Source organism: Spea bombifrons, chromosome 6 (assembly GCF_027358695.1).
Source record: "Spea bombifrons isolate aSpeBom1 chromosome 6, aSpeBom1.2.pri, whole genome shotgun sequence".
Classification (NCBI taxonomy): Eukaryota; Metazoa; Chordata; class Amphibia; order Anura; family Pelobatidae; genus Spea; species Spea bombifrons.
The window spans coordinates 23,123,128-23,146,246 of NC_071092.1; the positions used below are offsets into that span (position 1 = coordinate 23,123,128).

At 39.9% G+C, this 23,119-nt stretch overlaps 1 protein-coding gene across 2 annotated transcripts; it reads left to right on the plus strand.

Annotated features, from left to right (window-relative positions):
- The first annotated feature begins 1,369 nt into the window (after window positions 1–1,369).
- SYNGR1 (synaptogyrin 1) lies at window positions 1,370–13,115 on the plus strand. Of its 2 annotated transcripts, none has more exons than XM_053469970.1 (4): window positions 1,370–1,505; window positions 10,184–10,421; window positions 10,579–10,724; window positions 12,273–13,115. In XM_053469970.1, the coding sequence occupies exons 1-4, from the start codon at window positions 1,407–1,409 to the stop codon at window positions 12,483–12,485; spliced, it is 696 nt and encodes a 231-aa protein (XP_053325945.1). In that variant the 5' UTR covers window positions 1,370–1,406; the 3' UTR covers window positions 12,486–13,115. The 2 variants fall into 2 exon arrangements, with proteins under 2 accessions (XP_053325945.1, XP_053325946.1); XM_053469971.1 differs by lacking the exon at window positions 12,273–13,115 and adding an exon at window positions 10,991–11,320.
- The last annotated feature ends 10,004 nt before the right edge of the window (window positions 13,116–23,119 follow it).

Here is a 23,119-nt window from a genome sequence, read left to right on the forward strand (position 1 = left end):
CCCTATAAATGGGGGTGTTTCCCTCAATGTCAGCGGGAACACCAACTGACGTCAGTGGGCACTCCCAGGGCCGGCCTTAGGGGTGTGCGACCTGTGCGACCGCCTTGGGGCGCCATGGTAGCAGGGGCGCCTGCCCGGGGACTTAACTTAAAACATCGTTTTTTTTTTGTTTGTTTGTTTTTTTAAACTTTATTTAACATCATTCATGTTAAATAAAGTTTAAAAAAAACCCGATGCTTTAATCTAAGTCCCGGGCAGGGGCGCCGAGCGGTTGCTCGTGAAGTTCTCAGCAACCGCTCGGCGCCTCTTACTCTCCGTGACTCCGTTGCGGTGCCGGCATCTCATGTTGAGCGCTGGACTATTCCGGGGGTAGTTTGAAGGGGCAGAGGGGGGGTAGTTTGAAGGGGCAGAGAGGGCGGGTAGTTTGAAGGGGCAGAGAGGGGGGTAGTGAGGGGGGGCGCCAGAGGGGTAGTCCGCACAGGGTGCCACAACGCCTAAGGCCGGCTCTGGGTACTCCTGGCCGTACTGCATGGGTAGGTTCTGGGTAGCAGGAGCCCACAAGTTCCCATGTACAGTTATGCTTCTAACAGAGTTATTATGGCTATATGTCAAGAAAGAGCTAGGGACTTTTCTGTACCAACAAAGTTAATAAAATACCACTCATTTTTTTGCACACCAATTTATAAAACATTCTTTATGTTAAATAAGGGGGGGGTTACAGGAGGTACAGTGGGCTGACTGGATGGCCTGAATTATCTCCTGTCAGACTCTGTGCTTTTATGACGTTTACTAATTAAACTGGAACCTTTTTTTGCCACACTGTCTTTCCACCATCGTTTGGCCTCCACTGTTGTCATGGAAATAAGCCGCTCTCTGAATCCATGATGGCAGTTATTATTGTGGTCACGTGGTTGTAATAGAGGCGGCAGCTGGGAAGGAGAGGCTGAAGCGCGCATGCGCGAGGCTCTGCTACAGACACGGCTGTAGCTTGGAGCTGCCGCACTGACTCTGATCAGGGGGTTTGGCCGCATTTTCCTATCAAATCAGCTGCTTCAACCGCATCATTTTTACACTCAGCTGCCTCCCCTCCTCGCTTTTCCAGCGCAACACCCTTAGCTGTTGCATCCCCCGTTCTCTCCTAAGAGCTTTACAGTCAGCCCATATAGCATTATATACAGCACTGCAATTTCTTTTCATTAGAAACCCTATAGCCCCCACCCCTCCCCTGCATCTTTATTTTGGTCCTGCACTGCACGGTTGCACATATAGCCATTCCATGTCCTTGAGCAGTGCAGCCATTATCTGATCTGCCGCTGCTCCTCTCGCATCCAGCACCACTGCAAGGGCATCCGTAGAGCTCGGAGGATTTGATTGTACAGATAAAGGGGGTGCTGAAGGCTTGCAGGATGGAGGGAGGTGCTTATGGAGCTGGCAAGGCTGGTGGAGCCTTTGACCCCCAGACATTCATCAGGCAACCTCATACAGTCCTTCGGATGGTGTCATGGGTAAGTATGCCGACCGTCGCATGTGTGTCCTTATGGTGATGCCCCCTGTCTGCCTATACTATACATTAGTATTTGTAATGAGGGTTACCTTACCTTCTTCTAGTGTTGCACCATGACATTTAACCCTCAAGGTTCATCTGAAGACTAGTGGTGTAGTATTCTAATTGGGGTTAATCAGGATCATTTTGCAAGTCTGATGCAAATCAGGGACTTCATTAATAAGAACCCCCCCCCCCAAAGAAAAACCCATGGATTTGTACTTGGAAGTTTTAACTGAATAATAGCGTTAATTGGAGAGAGAACAGCTTTTAATGAAACTTCCACATCCCAGCTGGATGCAGTGTTTGCATGTATAATCACAGCTGTTTAATCAGTGAGGCTTTCAGGTTAATGGCTGCTTTATTGTTCTGGTGTAGGCTCACGTGTGTTTATGTTTATACATATGGTGGGTAAAGCAAATGGCTTTATTTGTTGTTTGGCAAGACCTGCTGGGTACACGGATTCAGTTACAGATCTATTACTGTATGTGTTTCATGTTGTGCAAAGTCATCCATGTGTAGTAGTAACAGTCAACCGACAAGAAGTGACTGTGTGGTGGCCACAAATTGTAATCATGACTTGAAAACTAATTGCTTCTTAATGCTGCCACCTTTCAGTATTATAATGGTAAGACCTTTCAGTTGTCTGGTACCCAGAACATTCTACAAATAAAACGTCAACGCTGAGCTCTGCTTATGAGTTCGCTGCAATCTGTATCCAAGATCCATACAAATGAGCATCGCAAAACCCATTGTTACCCCCAAGGAACTTCAAACGGCTTTTCATGTACGTTAATGGGGTTAGTTAAAATATCACACCATTAATTGTTTTATTGGGTACTAAATACACAGTTCTGATGGTCATTCATTTAGATGTTTGATCATTTTTCTTGCAATAGCTGTAAACACATAAAAAGTCAACATACCTATGATGGGTTACTTTGGCTTCTCGTAATGTAGAGTTAATATAGAGCAATTTCTTCAAGGAGAAGCTAGTGTTTTAGTCTTTAATAGATCAGATGACGTTTCTAATTTCCAATGTCGGTTCCTCAAAGGCTTGACTCAGGGTCTAACAAATGAGATGTGTGATGTCCATTGCATCATTTATTAGCGACACTGTGGGAAGAGTTTTTTTGTTAGGCTGCTCTGACTTGTGACTAGCGCTTGCTCATTTTAACCACCAGAAGGCCCTCTCTTCTGTTTTCAGAATATACTACCAAAACTTGTGTATTTAAGAAGGGGAGTTAGGCGTGAATTTAGTCACTAGAGACTGCCATTGGTTGACCTCTTTCTGCTCACTTATCGCTGGCCTTTTGAAACACTTTTTAGCCATTCTAGTTAGGGCGTAAAAAAAAAAACAATACCGTTTTTAATATGGCTTTCTAGTCCGAAGTATTCTACTCGGTGTATTCTACACTGGATGTTGAGAAAAATGCTTGTGACTTGGGTTTCCTATGGATGGATGACTTAACTTCAGTACTGTACCTTGGCAGATGGCCTCTCTATATTTAGCCAGTGTTGGTTATTTTAGGCATTTAATATCCTGCTGGATGCTGGCAGAACAGATTTGCACTTTCTCCTTTTTTCTCATGTCTTGCAAGGGCAGCTCCCATACATTTGGGGAATTCCTTTGATCATGTTGCGGTGCATCATTCATTTAATATGATCCAGCCAACCATGGTCTGGAGCTTAAATAGTAGTGGGCAATTTTGTTTTAATGAAGTGTAATCTGAATATCCTCTTATATAACGTTTAAAACATCAAATGGGTGATGTAGTTCCCAATGCCTTGGGTTTAAAGCATATTGTGCAATTTTGTGTGTATGTATCATACAGAAATGTAATACACTATATAGCCAAGATTATGTGGACATCCCTCTTAGTTATTGAGTTAAAAAGTAGATAAAATCAAGCACATAGGCATACCACCTCCATAGACAAACTTTGGGTTGTACTGAAGAACTTAGTGACTTTAAACATGGCAATACCATAGGATGCTACCTTTGCCACAAGTCAGTTCATGACATTTCTGCCTTTTTGGATCTGCTACAGCCCACTTTAAGTGCTATTATTGTGGCATAGAAGCCCCTACAAGTAACAGCTTAGCTATGAAGTGGTAGACCATATACACTTGCAGAGTGGGGCTCCTGAGTGCTGAAATGCTTATTGTGTAAAAAGCGTTTGTCCTCTATAGCATCGCTCTTCACTCTGTACAGAGTTCCAAACTGCTTCTCTGGAGTATGATGAAAGAACCTGGGTTTGGTGGATGCCAGAAGATCACTACCTACTTGAATACATAGTGCCTACAAAAAACGTTTGGTACATGAGGGAAAATGTTCTGGGACTTTTCTGCAGGGTCTGGTCTATACCCCTCGGTTCTAGAGAAGGTTATTGCTAATGCTAAAGCTTACAAAGACATTTTAAACACTTGTATGCGATTTTGTGGAACCAGTTTGGAGAAGACCCTTTTTGTTCCAGCTTGACTGTGCCCCTGTGCTTAAAGTCCTGACTTTAACCCCATTGAAAACCTTTGGGTTGAATTGTAATGTCGGTGCGCTAAGCTAGTCTCAGGCTCAAAAAATACAAATGTGTAATATGAGGCCTACCAAACAGGTGTAAGCATGCTGCAAGAAACAGTGTATTGGCTGTACAATGTATACAAAAAACAAAAACTGTCTGCGCTTCTTACCCTAATAAAGTTGGCAACAAATATTTAAACATAATATAAATGAGAGGTTTGGTAGGCCTCATATTACACATTTGTATTTTTTGAGCCTGAGACTAGCTTAGCGCACCGACATTTTTTCTTTTCCCTGTTTGCACATATTTGAGGTTGTTGGCTCCTCATCAGTCTGGTTGCAGCTTGCTGTCCAGGGGTTAATAGGGAGGAGGTTTAATTGCACCTCCCCCAACACATTAAATAAGGTTTTGGTAGCAGTATAAACTGCTTTGTGTGCCCACTATGTAGGAGGTGAGAGTAGGATCTCACCCTATTGAGAGTGTGCCTTGACGTGGCGGGTGAGCTTAATTATGCTTTGGCCAATTCATATAACCAAAACCTCTCATTTATATTATGTTTAAATATTTGTTGCCAACTTTATTAGGGTAAGAAGCGCAGACAGTTTTTGTTTTTTGTATGAATTGTAATGTCGTTTGTGAACCAGGCCTCCTTGTCCAACATTAGTACCTGTCCTCCCAAATGTTCTTTTGCCTGAATGGGCACACATTGGAGCTTTACTACAGTGTTCTACTATTCATTGTCTCTTTCCCTTTCTGTTTGTCTTCACATAGAATAATTTATTTTTGCTTATATAAATCTAATATCTTTTCGTTGTGTAAAGATGTGAGATAAGGTATCACTTTGTAGATGTTACTGGTAGTTTCTTATTTCAGCCGGTAATGGAATTTCAGTAGGTTAGAAACACTGCAGTGTTTTGTTGTGACAGTAATGAATTGAAAAACAGAATATACATATATAAATATGTGTAACATATTGGTCAACTTTTTGGGTCTGTTATACAGGCAAGTGATTATCCTAAGTATCGAGTCCCAGGGTGGTAATCATGCAGAAGAGTCTGCAAATATAATCTCTTGAGCCGCGCATTTTACTCTGTCTTCAAGCTTATAGTTTGTTAGGCTTTGCATTTGCATTCCAATCAACCCTTTTAATATCGGCTTTTATCAATATTACTTATCTTGTTTGTTTTGGTTTTGTAGTTTTAATGGTATGAAGGGCATTTCCTGAAACACGGATATAGCATGGGTTATTTTGTCTCAGCAGTTAGGTTTAGTGGTTTGATTGACAAGATCTGCATAATTGATTACATCCCTGCCCAAGCCAAGTCTTCCCTTTCTACAGTCTTCCTTCTATGTTTGTCTCAATCTATCAAATGCTAATGGAAAGGAATTCTAATAGGACTGCTGTGACCAGTAGTAGATAACCATGGCTGCTCTCTAACTAAAAAAATATATTCTACGTATTGGTGATTTTGCTATAAACTGGATTTTGAAACATTTGTACACTTTGGGTGTTTTTTTGTACTTAAGTAAATAGTAGAGCGGCCAGATAGAACCCTTTAACCCTGGATGCTCATGTTAAAGAACCTTTAGCACTGCTCACTCAAATTCCTCACTGAAGGGAAAAATCTGTCGTCCTACTATCTGGACATGCCTGCTCTACAGTGTTTCATAGTATAGTATTATATCTGCTTATATCTTTACATGGCTGTGTATAGAGTAATAATGTGGCGCTTTTTTCCCCACACATGTATATGTAGCCATAACATAAATTGGTACCGTATGAGGATCCCAATAAATCATTCATTGTAAGCAGCTTGTCCTTATGACGTTTTCACTTTCCTTTTCATAAACCTGCTTCACCGATGTTGCCATGTTATTTCTCTTGTGTATTTTCCAGAGGTATTATAATGTTTATTTTAAGCTTGCGAATTAGACATATGCCAAAACAGAGCCACTCAATCCATTAAAGGAATTAGATAAATATATAGCAATAAAAACCTAAGCTTTTTCGTTTTCCACACACTGCTGTCAAGAAGATCAGCGGTTGGCTTCAATGCACATGCTTTTGGAAAGTCAAGGTCACCTCAAATGTCCAAGGTATTAGACAAACTATTTTATTAATAATGTCCCCATTTTTTTATTTTTAAACTGGGGTGAATGTTTTTTCTTTCTCTTGCACAAACCTGCTGTTTCACTCATTCCATAGTATTTTAATATTACTTATATTCATCAATTTTTATGGAGGAGACGTAGTCATGTAACATTGCATGACCCTGCAGTAGAGCTTCAGAGGGTGAGTTTTTTTTTTTTTTTTATTATCGAAAACGTTTAAGATCTATGTCTAGCTTTCTATTCATGGTCGCTGTAATGCTTGTATTTGGCATGTTAATGATCGGTGTCTGTGATGCCAAGTACACTGATTTCATGATGTGCTAAAATATTAGAAAAGCGGCCAGAGCATACAAGAGATGTCAAATGAAGAACAGGCTGCAGATTATGGAAAAAGGGTAATGAGAAGAAGGGATTAACACAGCAGAGGAGACTGGTGTCCATCTGTCCATTTCAACAAGCATTGTTCAAGCAGTGATGTGGGCGCAACATTTTCATATCCCGTTAACTGTTCATTGCCAAACATCGGGCGTCTTTACACAGATATTGGGACATGATTTTATTTTGTGCTCCTAAAAGTGGAATTTTCATTTTTGTTTATTACTAGCATCATAATAAAAACATTTTTTTAAGTTTTCAAATAAAATATATTTTCCCTTTTTATGCTTGCCCAGTCTACTAGAGAAACACATCTGAGTTTATTTACTAAAGGTAGAGTTGACTGAAGAGTTGTATTTCAAACTTTTTGCATCTCTATGAAGAACTAGCCCAAATGTGTTCTGCTGCAGGAAGAACTTCGCTGGTCTTGTATAATGTATAGCGAAATCTTTGAGATTTCTTTCAGTGTTGTTACATATTGAATTCTACATTGAATGCTTCATGTTGGAGAAACTTGCTGCTGGCCCTTTTATACTGAATAGTAAAGTGAACATGTTAAAATCACAACTCTCCCTCTAATGAATAAACCCAATTAGGTGCTTATTGGTAAACAACGGAATGTCTCAATCTTAATTACACATACTAACCATCCAACCAATGGAGTTGTTTGGGGAAAATGACTTCATTAGTATTGCCGTAAACTGTCTGATCCTATTTTTACATGATTTAATGAACAGTTTTTAAGGAATAGCTTTTTTACATTTAACAGCTCCTGACAGTTTTTACATTATAAATATCCAGTGGAACTAGAGAAAAGTGAGGTACAACTGTGAATCAGGAATGTACATAAAAACTGAGATGTTTGACACATAATTAGAGCATAATTCTAGAGACCGACTTTTGGATCTTATAGAAAGTTTTCTTTTTTGAACTGCTTAGGTCTGCACTGTATCCCATTTTTACCCAAACCTGGTGTATTACCGAAAATCAAGTTTAGCTGGTAATAAGTGAATAATAAGATTAAGCCTGACCATCCGGCACACCAGGCAAATGCTGGCTGACAGTGCCATAAACTCATCCGACCTGTCATTCCAGCGGATGGATATTTTCAAACCCATACTATGTGAGCATGAAAACTTAGATTATCAATGGGCTGCTGACCTTAAAATGCCAGACTGCCCCAAACACAACACAGGTTTATCCCCATAAAAAGTGAAAATGTGCAGCACAATTATTGCCACACTTTTAGTCAGTATATTGTGTTTTGCCAAGATAACAACTCCTATAATGCCTGATGAGATTGGGGAATACATAGCAATTAAGGCTGGGATGGCCATTGTAGAACCTTGATTTTGTTGTCCGTAAACTTTTTTATTTTTTTTTTATTTTTTTTTTATTTTGATGTATGTTTTGGAATATGCATCCACGGTCCATTTTAAGCTGTCTTGCAGAAGCAGTCAAGTCTTCATTTAATATCTGTTGATATTTGTCATCATGAGTCCAAGATGCCATGTATCCTAACAAAATGTCCAGGTCCTTTGGCAGAAAAACAACCTCAAAATGTTAAAGAGCCACCACCATGTTTAAATATGAGAATGAGGTACTTTTACACATGGCTACCTCTCTGTGTGTGCCCCAAACCCACCTCTGGTGTTTATCGCCAGAAAGCTCTACTTTGGTTTCATCTGATCAAGGAACCCGATCCCATTTTAAGTTCCAGTAGTGTCTGGCAAACTAAAGACAGTTAAGTATGTTTTTCTTGAAACCCTTCCAAACCACTTGAGGTAACGTCAGATTGTCATTTTAGGGACTTTCTCACCCAAAGACCCAACTAACAATTCTCCAGCTGTGATCGGTGGAGATTTTAGCCACTTGAACCATCCTCTTCATAGTTCTTTGAGACAATATAGATACGAGTCCTCTTCCAGGGCATTTTCAATAATTTTGCTATTTATTTTATACATTTTATGAAGCTAAACAACCCTTTGCCACAAATCACAGCTACATTTCTTGGTCTTACCCATTATGATGAATGAATGAATGAAGGGAAATTGGCCTAATATTTATACCCCTATAAAAACAGGAAGTCATGGTTGAACAATTTCCTGTTCCTAGTCACCCAGGTGTACTAAAATATCAATGGGAATATAATTCAAATATATTTTTTCTCGTATGAATTCATAGGGGCGACAATATTTTTGCCACACATATATTTTTTGGATAAACCCGTGCTGTTGCAATTGTGTTTGTGTTTGCAATTGTTTGATATCCATGAGAGTATTTTTGAGTATTTTCTGAAGAAACGGTCAAAGGGTTAAGCAATAAAGAAAAGTGTTCACAATATTCTTTGAGCAACAGATTAAATTGTAAATACTCGGGATGTGTTTTCATTATAGTTTATGGTCAGGTGGCCTTAATTTTTCCCGGCCATAAAAAAATGTTCCCTCTGAAAATTGTTGATATAATTGTGCTTTTTTCCTACTCTATTCGGGTCTCATAAGCCAAGTGTTTTTTTTTAGTTGATTTTCTGAACATAAAAATGTTTGTGAGAGTATCATGGCTTCCTGCATGTCACATGTCAAGTTAATGCAGTTTTCCTCCAATTCAATTAGAGAGAGCAACGTGACAGATGCCTTGTGACACTCAGGAGATCCTTAGCTCTACATTGGCTTTGTTTCTACTTAACCCTATGTTGTTCAGTTCTTAATAATAAAATAAATGAATAAAAAAAAAAAATACCATGCTTTTTGATTCCAAGAAACCGCTGCTTTTATGTTGTTTTTAGGTATGCACAGCGTGTTGCAATTTGTCTTACTCTTGTATCCAGTCCACGCTGTATAATTAATAATTTGCCAAGTAATTCTATTCCCAGCTTTAAACGCATCTGAACCAGCAAGTGTGGGGTATCTATGGCTGGAAATACACTAGATGTTTACAAGAATAACTCAATGCTCATCCTGACATCACATATGGGGAATTTTTTTATTTGCATGAAGTATTTTTTGTTTTAACTCTTTATGGTTGTCAGTGTATTATAACTATATATACGCAGATTATTTTTGTACATAAAATATGTGCATGTTATACTTTGTGTATCTGTACAGGATTATTTCTGGAAGCAGAAATTATTTTATACCCTACTTGTTATGTCCTGTTTACCCATTGTACCACACTGTGGAATATAATGGCATTATACAAGGGTGTTCTGGCACTAAAATGGACAATCTCAGAGTTGGGCTACTAACTTTGTTAATGCCATTTTACATTGATGGATGTATTCCTTTCTGGTTACAAAATATAATAATTCTGGCTCCTAAAGTTTGCGGGTCTAGTGTCTAACTTTTACCTAAATTCTCACAACCCTGTCCTGAAAAAAAAATGTATGTTCTGTTGTGTTTGCCATGTGGGTGCACACACCTGAAGTGGCAAAAGCCAGAGCGCTGAGCTTAAACCGAAAGTCCCTACTTTGTACCTAAAATTGTTTTGCTGGTATTTTATAGATAAAGCTCCCTTATTATCTTAGTCTCATAATTACAAATAATAAATCAAAAATTTACTTCAGGAATGTTTAGGCCAATATTGGGCAATTTAGACTTCACAGTAAAAGACAGTACCTCTTCTTTCTTCCCTCTAGGTATTCTCCATAGTGGTCTTTGGATGTATAGTTAATGAGGGATATATCAATCGTTCAAATGAGGGAGAGGAGCATTGCATTTTCAATCGAAACCGAAGTGCCTGCTCTTATGGAGTGTCAGTAGGGGTGCTGGCATTCCTCACCTGCGTCCTCTACCTGGCCCTGGATATCCACTTCCCGCAGATCAGCAGTGTGAAAGATCGCAAGAAAACTGTCATTTCTGACATTGCGATTTCTGGTGAGCATCTAAAAAGGTTTCCCCCAAGTCTTTCTACGTCTATGCAATTTTAATTCACATTCGGATTCCATATTTTCGTATTCATATATATCATACACCTTGCATTTTGGTCCTTCTTCACAGGAAATCATTTTGTTTTTTTTATTTTCCATTCTAGCTTTGTGGGCCTTCTTCTGGTTTGTTGGTTTTTGCTTCTTGGCCAATCAGTGGCAGGTCTCCAAACCAGAGGACAACCCACTGAACGAAGGTGCAGATGCTGCTCGGGCTGCCATCGCGTTCTCATTTTTTTCTATATTCACGTGGGTGAGTAACTACAGTTTTTAGACTATCTCTGCAGAAGTGGGATCTAAAAATGTAAAAGACATTTTCAGGAGTAGGTATCACAAAGTCTGATGCTAATGGAGCATCTAGTGGATGAATCATGGGATCCTGCACAAATATTATTTAGGTTCACTTGGACTAATCATACTTTCACCGAGAAACCTCTAGTCACTGGGATCCTGTACACTTAAGGTTTTGTTGATATGAAAAAAGGATCTCATTATTTTATAACTTTATCCCTCCCACAGGGCTTGCTAGCAGTACTGAGGCTCCAACACTTGAAGGAAATTACTTTCCAGGAAGAGTACAGCAGACTTTTTCCCCCAGACCATCAATCTTTCCCTTAACATATTAACATAATTGTCCTAAAGTCCTCAAGTTGCTTTGTGTGTCAGTATTTCAAGTGCCAATCTACTATTAAAGTATTTAAACCAAAAAGAGATGGTTTCTAACCATCTACTAATGTCTAAAGCGCTGTGGAAACAGACATACAGTATCTGTAAGCTGTTGCTAAATCTATAGCCTTTTGCATTTTGAAGTGCCAAATATTAAAGCTAAGTTAAGTAAGTTGTACTTTAGTTTATGCACTGTGTGCCATTTTTGATCTCTCCAGAGGATTGTTTGGTGCTTATTGCTGATTTTGTTTATTGCTGGCTTCCTATGGCAGATTTGGGCACAATACATATAATATATAAACAGTGTTTTCATGTGATATAATATTGCAATAACCCCCCCAAATACAAATCTTTAGAATATATCTGTCACATGAAAGAACAATTTAATTAATCAGTACAGTGAAGAAAAAACAAACAAACCACAAAATATTTTTTTGAAAGTTAAGCTCATTTGAATAGTTTTTTTTGTGTGTGTGGTGTGTTTTTGTGTGTTTTTTTTCTTTCTTTCATATTGTGCTTGGCACAGTACCCAAATGCACCTGACTTCCTCCCCTCGTTTCAAAATGTTTCTAGTATATTTTCACTTTGGCAGAGTTAGAAAAAAGCCTAATGATTTTTTTAAATAATGCTATGATAGGTCGATGTTAGGTAAACTCTTTTTTTGTAAACTATTTAATATATTGATTTGCTTTAAAATCCACTGTCTGTGTTGTTTATACTGTGTGGTTTATTGAACTTGAGCATTCGCTGAAACTGGTTCATTGTCCCTTGACCTAGAAAGGAACCTTGCTCTTCAGTCTAGTACCAGACTGAATCTTTACCAAAGTATAGTGTAAAATGATCGCCTTTGTTCCAAAAGCCAATGAGAAATTATAGTGCCATAGTTGGTCACATTTTAAATTATTTTAGTCATGGCTGTGAAAAAGTTAGTCCAATTGTACCTTGAGGTTAAAAGGCCATAAGTAATTTTCCGTGAATCCCTGTCCTGCTACTTTAACAGCTACTAACCATGGTGATGGATGTCTATCTTTCTTTGTCTTTTCCATTCCCTCATTTTTCTCATTCTGCTGGCCTCCCATTCCCCATGCTGACCATAAACCTTATTCCCTCACCCACCCTTCTCCAATCAACAAAGGCGGGACAAGCATTTCTGGGATATCAACGTTATCGTCTGGGATCTGACTCTGCACTCTTCTCTCAGGACTACATGGACCCAAGCCAAGATCAAGGTCCCCCTTATCCACCTTACGCCAGCAATGAAGACCTAGATCCATCTGCGGGCTATCAGCAGCCTTCCACAGATGCCTATGAGGCTGGATCACAGGGTTACCAGGCCCAGGATTACTGAAGGCTTTTGTATAGAGTCTTTCTTGTCTGAGGGAGTAGTAACCTCTTGCTTTCTAAGATGTTGCAGTTCCCTCTGACTGTGAAAGAGATAAGAAGCCAGTCCTTATTTTTGATGACATAGGCTCCAGGGAACATTATGTTTTTACTTTTCTTTGGTACTAATATTTTTTTCCATCTACTTTTTTCTTTATTTTAAAGCGGTTAGCTGGGTTGACTCAATATAATACAGCATTTTTATTTAAATTTCCTTACATCCTTAAATTCTGCATTGCTTATTGCGTGAAGGGCCATACATGGTAATCTTTTTGAGGGTGTGGAAAACCATTGTTAATTCCAGTGCAATCTGTTAATCTGTTGATCTGTTCTACTGACTTGAATGATATGCATTTCTACATCAAATAGCAGTCCCACTTCGGTGTACTGCATTTATTTTGTTTTACTGTAGAAATAAAACATGCACATAATGTACACACTTGAGTTTTACTTAAGTCATATGTCAATGTAACTGTACTGCAAGCAAGAATTGGTGTCGGTGATAGAGAAATAAGTTACAGTAAAACATTTGTATGTGGATTCTTTGAACAGTGACCTTTTCCTCTACTAAAGGATTATTAAATGTTTGCACCATAAAGTGTTGTACTATATGTCAAATGTATAGGTATAAGGAACTGCTTGACTTAACCCAAGGTGGAATCATATCACTCAATTTCACCTCTACACACACACACACACACACACACACACACACACACACACACACACACACGTTTTATACTTGCAAGGTGTAAAACTCATTGAGATTGACTAGACAACTAATACAAATATCTGGCCTTGAACAAATCAACATGGCTGCATCTCATGTACCCCAAATTGAGAATTGCGGCACTCACAAAGTTTAAATGGCATTTTTGGTTTATTCGCTAAAATAGGACTTTGCAGGAAAGTTCTACATTTCAACTCTCACTTTAGTACAAAAACCCCACTGAAGCCTACGGAGCTTGTGCCGAATGGTAAAGATGTTAGCAATCAACAAGGTTTTCATGGTCATTGTTGATGTTTAGAATGTTGCTCAAGAGTTGCTGTTTATCCTTAAGCTCGCGCTCTTCCTTATAGCCCTTGAATTTGTGAATACTTGCTTAAAACACTTGTTTACAACTTGTATTAAAATGCGAAGGAAATGCGAAGCCTGATTTACATTTTACAGAATTTCTAATTTGTCTGCTCTACAAAAACTTAATTTGGCGACCGTAACCCACAACAGGAAGAAAATCTATTGTACTGTCAGAATCGAATGCTGAAGGGCACAGGTTAGAGATTCTGAGCGATAGCTGGATAAGATTTAGCAGGCAATGAACAGGCTATAGCATATTCTTAGCTTGAGAAGCCGAACAAAAATCAACAAAACATTCTCTTGTAAAACAGCTCAACTGGAGCCTGACACTTAAAGTCTACTGACCAAAATGTTTTTATTTGTTAATGCATGTCACAGTCCATTAAGTAAGGGCTCCAATACGTTTTCTAGCATGCAAATTTGAGCAGCCATACTTAAAGTATAGAAGTAAGAAAAATTTACTTCAGGCTGGAAGTATTAGTATGTAAACTTCTTGTATGTAAACATCCATATCGTGGTCACTGAAGCAGCAGCCAATCAGTGTATCCCCTTAACGTCCATTGACGGTAAACATACTTAGAAAGTGATCTATGATCACTTACTTCGCTTAAACAGTGTTGCTGTAATGCCACAATGACGAGGCATTCAGCAACACCGAGATCGGCATCATGTCTGGCCCCTTCCCAGGGCGTCAACATCCGCCATACACTGTATGGCGGCAGACACCTGTTTTAAAAGAGTTTAGGAGGCTCCTAAACTTCAATGGTGTTGCTGAAATGCCTTGAAAAAAAAAATGTAAAAAATTTGGAAAAAGCTTAAAAAAAAAAAAAAGTGGTAACATTTGAAAATAATTATGCATCAGAGGAACCATCCAGTTCCAGCAAAATGTATAAAAAAAAAGTCCAAAAATAATAAAAAAAATGTATATCTTCCCCAAAATCTTGACATGGACAGCGTTAAAGTAAAAGCATTTCAAATACCGAAGGAGTGTCTAATTTTTTTTTTTTTTTAAAATGGTTTGATGGGGTAAATTTGAGTGGCCGGGCTCAGAGATTAGGTATAGGCACAGACTGACCAAAATGTGTGTGTGGGGGGGAGCGCACTTCCCAAATGTGGCCTTTTAGCCACCAGACAAACCCATGCATGGGGAGTCTCATTGGAAAGGGTTAAAATATTACAATTTGAAATACATTGGGTGTCTAGTTTTCAAATATATGGTTTGGGGTAAATTGAATTAAAAAAAAAATTGAATTAAAAAAAAATAGCACACACTAGCATTTGGAATACCTTGAGGTGTCTAGTTTTGAAAAATGTGTGGTTTGATGGTGTAAATTGCATTGGCCAGCTTCAAAGATACCTGAAATAGCACATGGGGCAGAATGACCAGATTTGGAAAAAAAAATGGTTTTGAAATAGCAAAACACTACTTGTACTTATTGCCCAATACCTTGCAGAAAAAGCAAAAAAACATAAGAACATTGGATATTCTAAACTCAGGACAAATAGTAGAATATATTTAGCAGGTTTTTTCATTAGCTTTTTTGGACGAGTAAAAGATTTTTCAAATAAAAGTGAAAATCATATATATATATATATATTTTTTTTTTAAGGAAATTAGATAATATGATCAAAAATGATATCTGGACGAAGCCCTTCTTGTGTGAAAAAAATAATATATAACTTGTGTGGGTATATTAAATGAGTGAGGAGAAAATTATGTTTAAACACGAGCACCACAAAAGTGTTGAAACAGCCTCGGTCCCAAAGGTACAAAAAGTAAAAAACAGCCTGGTCCTTAAGTGGGGCATGGTGATATTTTGTTAGCATACATGTGATTGGCTGCTTTTACTCTCATGTATTTTAGCTGCCATAAGCTAGAATGGGAGTTTTGCCAAGCAAGGTCAAGGAGCATATTGCATTATGCTCCCTGTTTTCAATAGAGGCGATTGGGCAGGATTTAAATGAGGCAAACAAACTCTAATAACAAAAACGCATGCACTCATTTGCATGCAATACAATGCACTGTTGTACATGCAGACAGTACTCCAATATGCATTTAACAGGAAGGTAGGGCTAGAGTTCTTTTATAACTGGTTTATTTACTATTAAAATATAAAGGGGTGGGTTATTTCTGTCTTGCTATAATATATTTGGAATTAGCGATAATGTCAGGGTGAAAGTGGTTTCAAAGAGCCATCGGATACCTTCTCCTTCCCACTCTTCTCTAATTAAGAACACTTTTTTTTTTTTTTGCTACTAATAAATATCCACTGGCATCCTGTGATCAGCGATATCTGGTTATCTACATTGCTTCAATATGAATATATATATATATATATATATATATATACGGGGGAAAAAAACTGATTTCTTTATATGCAGGACCAGGCCCGGACTGGTCATCTGGTGGCCAGGTGGACTGTTGGCTGATAGGGTTGAATGTTTATCCATAATGCTGCTCCAGTGGCAAATCAGGTCCTACGGTGTTCATATCCAGCTGGTGCCTGCACAGATGACATTTGGCAGCCACTGGCCGTAAAGTACCAGTGGAGCTTAGACATCAGGACAACATGTTTATTAATATTCAAGCACTTTGCCATGTGTGATTAGCTGTGGATTGTAAAAATTGGGCAGCTTTTATCTCTTGGGCAGCTTTTAGTTATGTTTTTGCTATTTCTGTGACCCCCCAACTTTAGTTGGTTCACTAACTTTTTATTTTGTTTATTCAGGCATTCATTAAATCATTAGATCAAAAATCCATAAGAACATTGTTGGCATCACTCAGGTAACACTCCTAGAGAATAATAAATGCCATCAGGCAGGATACATTGTTTCTCAGCAAACAGGGCGCTAAATGCTACTTTGTCATTAATGGGGAGAAAATACATATTTTGAGGTGTTAGTGTGTAAAACGCACCTGTTTTCTTTTAAGCACTAGTACAAATATATAATGTATGTCTCTGTGAGAATGGAATATCCTTTAAACTCTTACTTGCTTTAGGAAGCTTTTGCTTACCAGATCATTAATAAAACTACAGGTTTATGTAATACACAGTCATTGTGAAAAGTATGCTGTGGATGCTATTTTATTCTAAATTTAAAATAAAGTTGTGTCCATTCCATGGATTTCTATTAAGTGCAGGTCTTGCATAGTGTTTCAGCCCTAATTGAGCCACCATTAATGATATGTCTTATGGATATCTCACAGTGACTCACCAGGCCTGTCTTGTAGAGCACCATCTCCAAGACTGTTTTATGAAGCAGTAGTAATATCTAATCTGTTGCTTGTCTAAAAGTATGTTATTGTCCTATAGTTTATTATAGGCCGCTTAGCTTTGAATTTCTGACTTCTAGATGAGTAGTCACAGAGTGGCCGGTTCATTGATCTGATGGAGAACAGAAAGATAACCATATTTCTCAAAGCATCCCCTATATGGAGCCCAAGCCTGCATTTTGTGACACAGTCACCAGATGGAGAGTTGTGCTAGTCCTTACTTTGAGATCGATGGTTACAAGCGCCCCTAGACAGAAGTCTAGTCCTTAGTTTACCAGATTCTTCTTCAAAAGTTCTTGGATGTTAAAGCCTCTGGAATGCCGTTCACCAAATACGTTAATTGTGTTAATGCCACATCAGGCAGTAAACGGGAATAAATATTCTAATTCTGAATATAGATGTTACAATGTTGTTAATCTCTAAAAATTGTACATTTATGTTTAAGGGTACCATTTTTTCCCCAACATGAGACATCACACTTGTAATGTTCTGTGTGTCTGTTACTTTTTGCAGTTTTATAGTAGAAAAGAGCCTAGTTTGCATTTTATTACCGTTACTTACAATGTTCCTTTTAAGTTTATGTAGTTTCTCACTGATCATTTATTGTTGGTTACTCTTCTTATGAGCGTGTCAGCAGGTGGGAATCTTCCACAGTGGTCATCAGGATAGGTGGTGGACCTTGAATGACAGCACCCTTCTGACAGTCTGTTGCATTTCTAATTTGCCATGGAAATGATCGTTGGACAGATTGAAGGAGCCCTTTGCACTTTCATTTATTTAGTTAAAATGATAGATTCCCTACATGCATAATTACAACCAACACTGTTATTCCATGAGTAATTAATAAACTCTTAACACTGATCTTTAATAAACGTACATATGCTACAAGCCAGAATTTCCCAATGTCACTGCCTATAAAATATTTCTATACATATATAAATATATACAATGTATAATATTGTTTATGAATACATATATAAACTGCGTTTACATAAATGTACCATGTGAGACTGGTTACTCTTATGGTGTGTAATCTCAATAAAGATATTACTGGTTACTGATGAAACAATATTGCTTTATTCCATTTTATTTATCGCGTGGCAGCAGGTCGTGTAGCGCTATTAAACAGAGGGAAGAATACAAAATATTATTATTTATTTATTATTTATTGTTATATATAGCGCCATCAAATTCCGTAGCGCTGAATGAATGATATGATGAAATGAATGATAACATGAAGGAACATGAGACAAACTGGTATGGAAGAAAAATGCACCCTGCCTTTGTGAGCTACTAGACTGTGTTGTAATATATTTATGTGTAATTCATTACGATTAGGGTTAATTCACTAAACTTTGAAGTCACTGAAACATTTCATTCGCTATAATGTAGGGTCAATCTCATTGTTGTTTGCTCAATAATCCCCATTGGAAAACATCCTTGGAGAACGAGTATGCACAGTTTATTTGCAGATAATAGGATTTATAATCATACTTTTGGTAAATGACACCCACATTCTAAAACTTTGTGGACCTTTTTTTGTGCTTCTCACACAAACACACACACACGTGCACATCACTGTACACACTTCTTAAAGGGATACCTCCACCATACCACCTGGTACTGGTAATTGAGGCGTTCCTTATATAAAGCGGCCTTCCTTTGTACAGGTAAGAATCATTCAGCCCATCTAGTTTGCCCATTTTTCCTGATGTAAGAGGTTTAAACCTCCATCGGTCTTTGGTCAGGTCCTATAATGAGGAAAGCTTTATGTCTATACCATGCCTGTTTAATTTACCTCATTGCATTAACCTCCACCACTTTTACATCTAATCCTCTGACCATCTAGTTTTAGACCATGACTTCTTGTTCTACCATAGCTCCTCCTTTCAAATATTCTTGCTTCTTGTATTTTGTTAAATCATTTTAAGTATTTAAATGTTTCTATAGCATCAGGAAAGTCTATAAATAAAAGTCTATAAATAAAAAGACTGAAACGTTGACTAGAAAGGATGTACAGGACAGCCTTTAGACAAAACTCGGGTAAGAGGTGCAGCAGGTGGGTAACCACTCGTGGACAGCTGTTTCTTCCTTAATGGGACTCCTCAGCATGAGATTGTGATACTGGCTTAATAGTTGAGGCTTGGGGAAGTACACAAAATACCAATAACAAAAGTTATGGTGGGTAAAGGTGATGGGAAAACCTTTCCACTTAAAATTAAGGGGGTAGTAGCTGCATTATTAAACACTCATCTACAGACACCAGACAAGCCAGAAGGCTTGCTTTTTCCCTCAGAAATCTCATGGGGCTGCCACAACCACAAGGGATTCTGGGTAGGCGCATGGAAAAAAGGTCAACAATGATCACCTTTTGCCTCTATATCCACTTTATACATGGATCCCTTGAAAGTAAATGCCCACTGTACAAGACAGCCTTTAGACAAAATTCAGGTAAGAGGTGCAGTAGCCAGATCATCATTTATGGACAGCTGTTTGTTGTCAGCATGAGGTTGTGATACTGGCTCAATGCTTGAGGCTTGGGGGAGCACAAGAAATTGTACAGCAGGCAATTACTTTCAAGGGATCCATGTATAAAGTGGATATAGAGGCAGGGGCGTACCTAGAGTATTTGGCACCTGGGGCGGATCCTGTATGTGGCACCCCCCCCCCAAACACTTTAAAACTGCATAACTTCTATCGTTATATACTGGTGCAGACATTGAAGCTGGTACAGCATTACTGTTATTATATACTGAGGCAGACATTGATGGTGGTACAGCATAACACCTACCACTATATACTGAGGCAGACATTTACGGTGGTACAGCATTACACCTATCACTATATACTGAGGCAGACATTGAAGGGGGTACAGCATTACACCTATCACTATATACTGAGGCCGACATTGACGGGGGTACAGCATAACACCTAACACTATATACTGAGGCAGACATTGACGGTGGTACAGCGTAATCCCTATCACTATACATTGAGCCAGACACTGAAAATAGTGCAGCATAACTCCTATCACTACTACTACTATATACTAAGCCAAACATTGATGTGGTGTAGGCCTACCACTTCATTGTCTGGCTTAGGGATGCACCGAAACGAAAATTCTGGACTGAAACCGAAAATCCATAAAAAAATCTCACACTTTTATTTAAGGTAAGTAACACAGCAAAATAGGACAAAACATTCAATAACAATATTCGTATATTATATATGTTAACAGCAATGACACATGTACTAGCTGACTTGGCATGATAGGAGTGTGATTGCTGTTAGCAATCATATATACCGTATTGGCTCGGATATAGGCCGCCCCCGTATATAGGCCGCACCCTAAAAGTTTGGTGCTTTTTTAAAGAAAAAGTTTTTTTCTTTAAAAAAGCCCCAAAAAAACATGCTGCCACTCTGTCCCCCCCCGAGATATGCTGCCACTGTCCTCCCTCCCCGAGATATGCTACCACTGTCCTCCCTCCCCGAGATATGCTACCACTGTCTTCCCTCCCCGAGATACGCTACCACTGCCCTCCCTCCCCGAGATATGCTACCACTGTCTTCCCTCCCCGAGATACGCTACCACTGCCCTCCCCGAGATATGCTACCACTGCCCTCCCTCCCCGAGATATGCTACCACTGCCCTCCCTCCCCGAGATATGCTACCACTGTCCTCCTCTGCCCGGTGTCTTGCGGGGCGGCGGGGGACATCTACGCAATACACGTATACAACTTCCGGTGCCGGCACGTCCAGTGTAGATGTCCCCCGCCGGTCCCGCAAGACACCCGGGAGTCTGCTCCGGTAAGTCCGTGGGGTAGGTGGGGGCTTAGACAACCTCCCGTGCCGGCACCCCCCCCCGTGGGAAGTGCTGGCAGAGGAGGCTGTCTAAGCGTATCGGGGAGTAGGATGCAAGTCCCCTGCACCGCTGCGGGGGATCTGTATCCTAACCCCGCTGCCTGCCCGGCGCTCGGGACTGCATGTCCTGGGCGTCGGGCGCTAGACCCCGAATATAGGCCGCACCCCCACTTTAAAGACTTAAAGTGGGGGAAAAAAGTGCGGCCTATATTCGAGCCAATACGGCATATATAAATATTGTTATTATTATTGTTCACATGTGAACTGAGCACTGGAGGCATAGAATCAGACATACAAATCCTGTATTTGCAGGTATACAATAATAATGTATGGAAACATAGCAAGAGATAAAACTATAGATGATAGGTTGCACAACCCAAAGCCAGCTCTGGCGTCCACACTGCCCACATAGAACCTGACCAGCACCCAGATTACACACATAGGATTTACCATCTTTGTCCCCAAGAAGCTCAGCATGAGTCAACTTTGTCCCCAAACAGCCTGGCCTGTGCCATCTTTGTCCCATAAACACCCTGCCTGTGTCATCTTGGTCCCCAAGGCTCAAACATCCTGCTTGTGTCATCTTTGCCTTTCCACAAATCAATTATACATCTATCATTCACATGGACGTAGGAACACCTAAAAATCTGGGGGGACAGCATTTTCCACCATCAGATCCCCACATGCATGTATAGATTAACTGAATAAGACATACAAACCCTGTATTTGCAGGTATATATAAATAATGTATGGAAACATAGCATAGCAGATATGGATCTACAGAACAACACATAAACCCAGCTTTGCAGGTATAAATCAACTGAAAATCACATATAAACTCAGCATTAAAGATAGAAACCCCCTAAATTACAGGCATAGATCACAGGTTGCACACCCCAAAGGCCAGCCTTGGCGTCCACATTCCCCACATATAACCTGACCAGCGCTCAGATTACACAAACAAATTACAGTCCAGAGTGAGCCAACTTTGTCCCCAAACAGCCCAGCGTGAGCCAACTTTGTCCCCAAACAGCCCAGCTCACAAATAATTAAAGCAATTCATCCACACATTAATTCATTATTTCACTCATTCACACAATTCATCCACACGTGGATTAATTAATTCTCTTACTCATTCACACAATTCATCCACGTATTCATTCATTCATTCTAACTCTTTATTTCAATATACTTACTACCCCCTTTTGTTACGTTTATCCCAACTTCACCCCCTTCTCACACTATCTACCCCCTCCTCATACTATCTACTCCCCCTTCTCACACTATCTACCCCCTCCTCATACTATCTACCCCCCTCCCTACACCCCTCACACTATCTACCCTCTCCCTACCTCCCTTCTCACTAGCTACCATCTTCCTGCCCTCCTTCTCACTAGCTACCCTCTTCCTGCCCCCCTTCTTGCTAGCTACCCTCTTCCTAACCCCTTCTCGCTATCTACCCTCTCCCTACCCCCCTCTGTAGGTTACTTACCGTACGTACCATTATTTACCGTCCTGTGGTGGGAGCGCGAGGCCTCAGCCTTGCTGCTCTGCCGCAATGCGCGCGGCTTCACTGCTGAGTGCCGGCATATGACGTCATATGCCGGCGCTCAGCGTGAAGCGCCGACACCGAGACAGATGCCTCACGCCCCCTCCACTGCAGTCAGGGCAGCGTTGAGGTGGGTGGCAGCGGCGGCAGGGAGCAGAGGAGACAGAAGGACGCCGAGCGGTTGCTGAAAACGACCGATCGGCACCCCTCTCCTCCTGCTGCGTTTCTATTGGGGGGGTCCTACAGCCCTGGGGGGGATTTCTTCATTAACGGTCCCCCCCGCATGAGTTACTGGGGGGATCTATCCCCCCCGCCCCCCCCGGGTTCCTACGCCCATGATCATACACACAAACACTTTATCAGTCTCTCACTAATTCACACTTTCATTCACATAATTAATTCACACAATCATTTATTCTCTCTCATTCACACAAATTTACACATTCATTTATGCATTCTCACAAACTCATTATTATCTCCCTCATTCAGACAATTCATCCACGCATTCATTCATTCTCTCACTCATTCTCACTATCTACCTTTCCCCCTTTTCTACCCCTTCTCACTATCTACCCCCCTGTCCCTCCCTTCTCACTATCTACCCCCCTCTCCCTCCCTTCTCACTATCTACCCCCCTCCCTTCTCACTATCTACCCTCTCCCTTCTCACTATCTATCCCCCTCCCTTCTCACTATCTACCCCCTCCCCCTCCCTTCTCACTATCTACCCCCTCCCCCTCCCTTCTCACTATCTACTCCCTCTCCCTCTCCTCTATCTACCCCATCCCTCCCTTCACACTATCTACCCACCTCTAACTATCTACCCCCTCCCTCCCTTTT

Excerpts from the sequence above, each read along its gene's own strand:
- SYNGR1 (XM_053469970.1), top strand. The coding sequence starts at position 1,407 with ATGGAGGGAGGTGCTTATGGAGCTGGCAAGGCTGGTGGAGCCTTTGAC. Across the intron at positions 1,506-10,183 it reads TCCTTCGGATGGTGTCATGG|GTATTCTCCATAGTGGTCTT; the intron begins GTAAGTATGCCG and ends TCTTCCCTCTAG. Across the intron at positions 10,422-10,578 it reads TTCTGACATTGCGATTTCTG|CTTTGTGGGCCTTCTTCTGG; the intron begins GTGAGCATCTAA and ends TTTCCATTCTAG.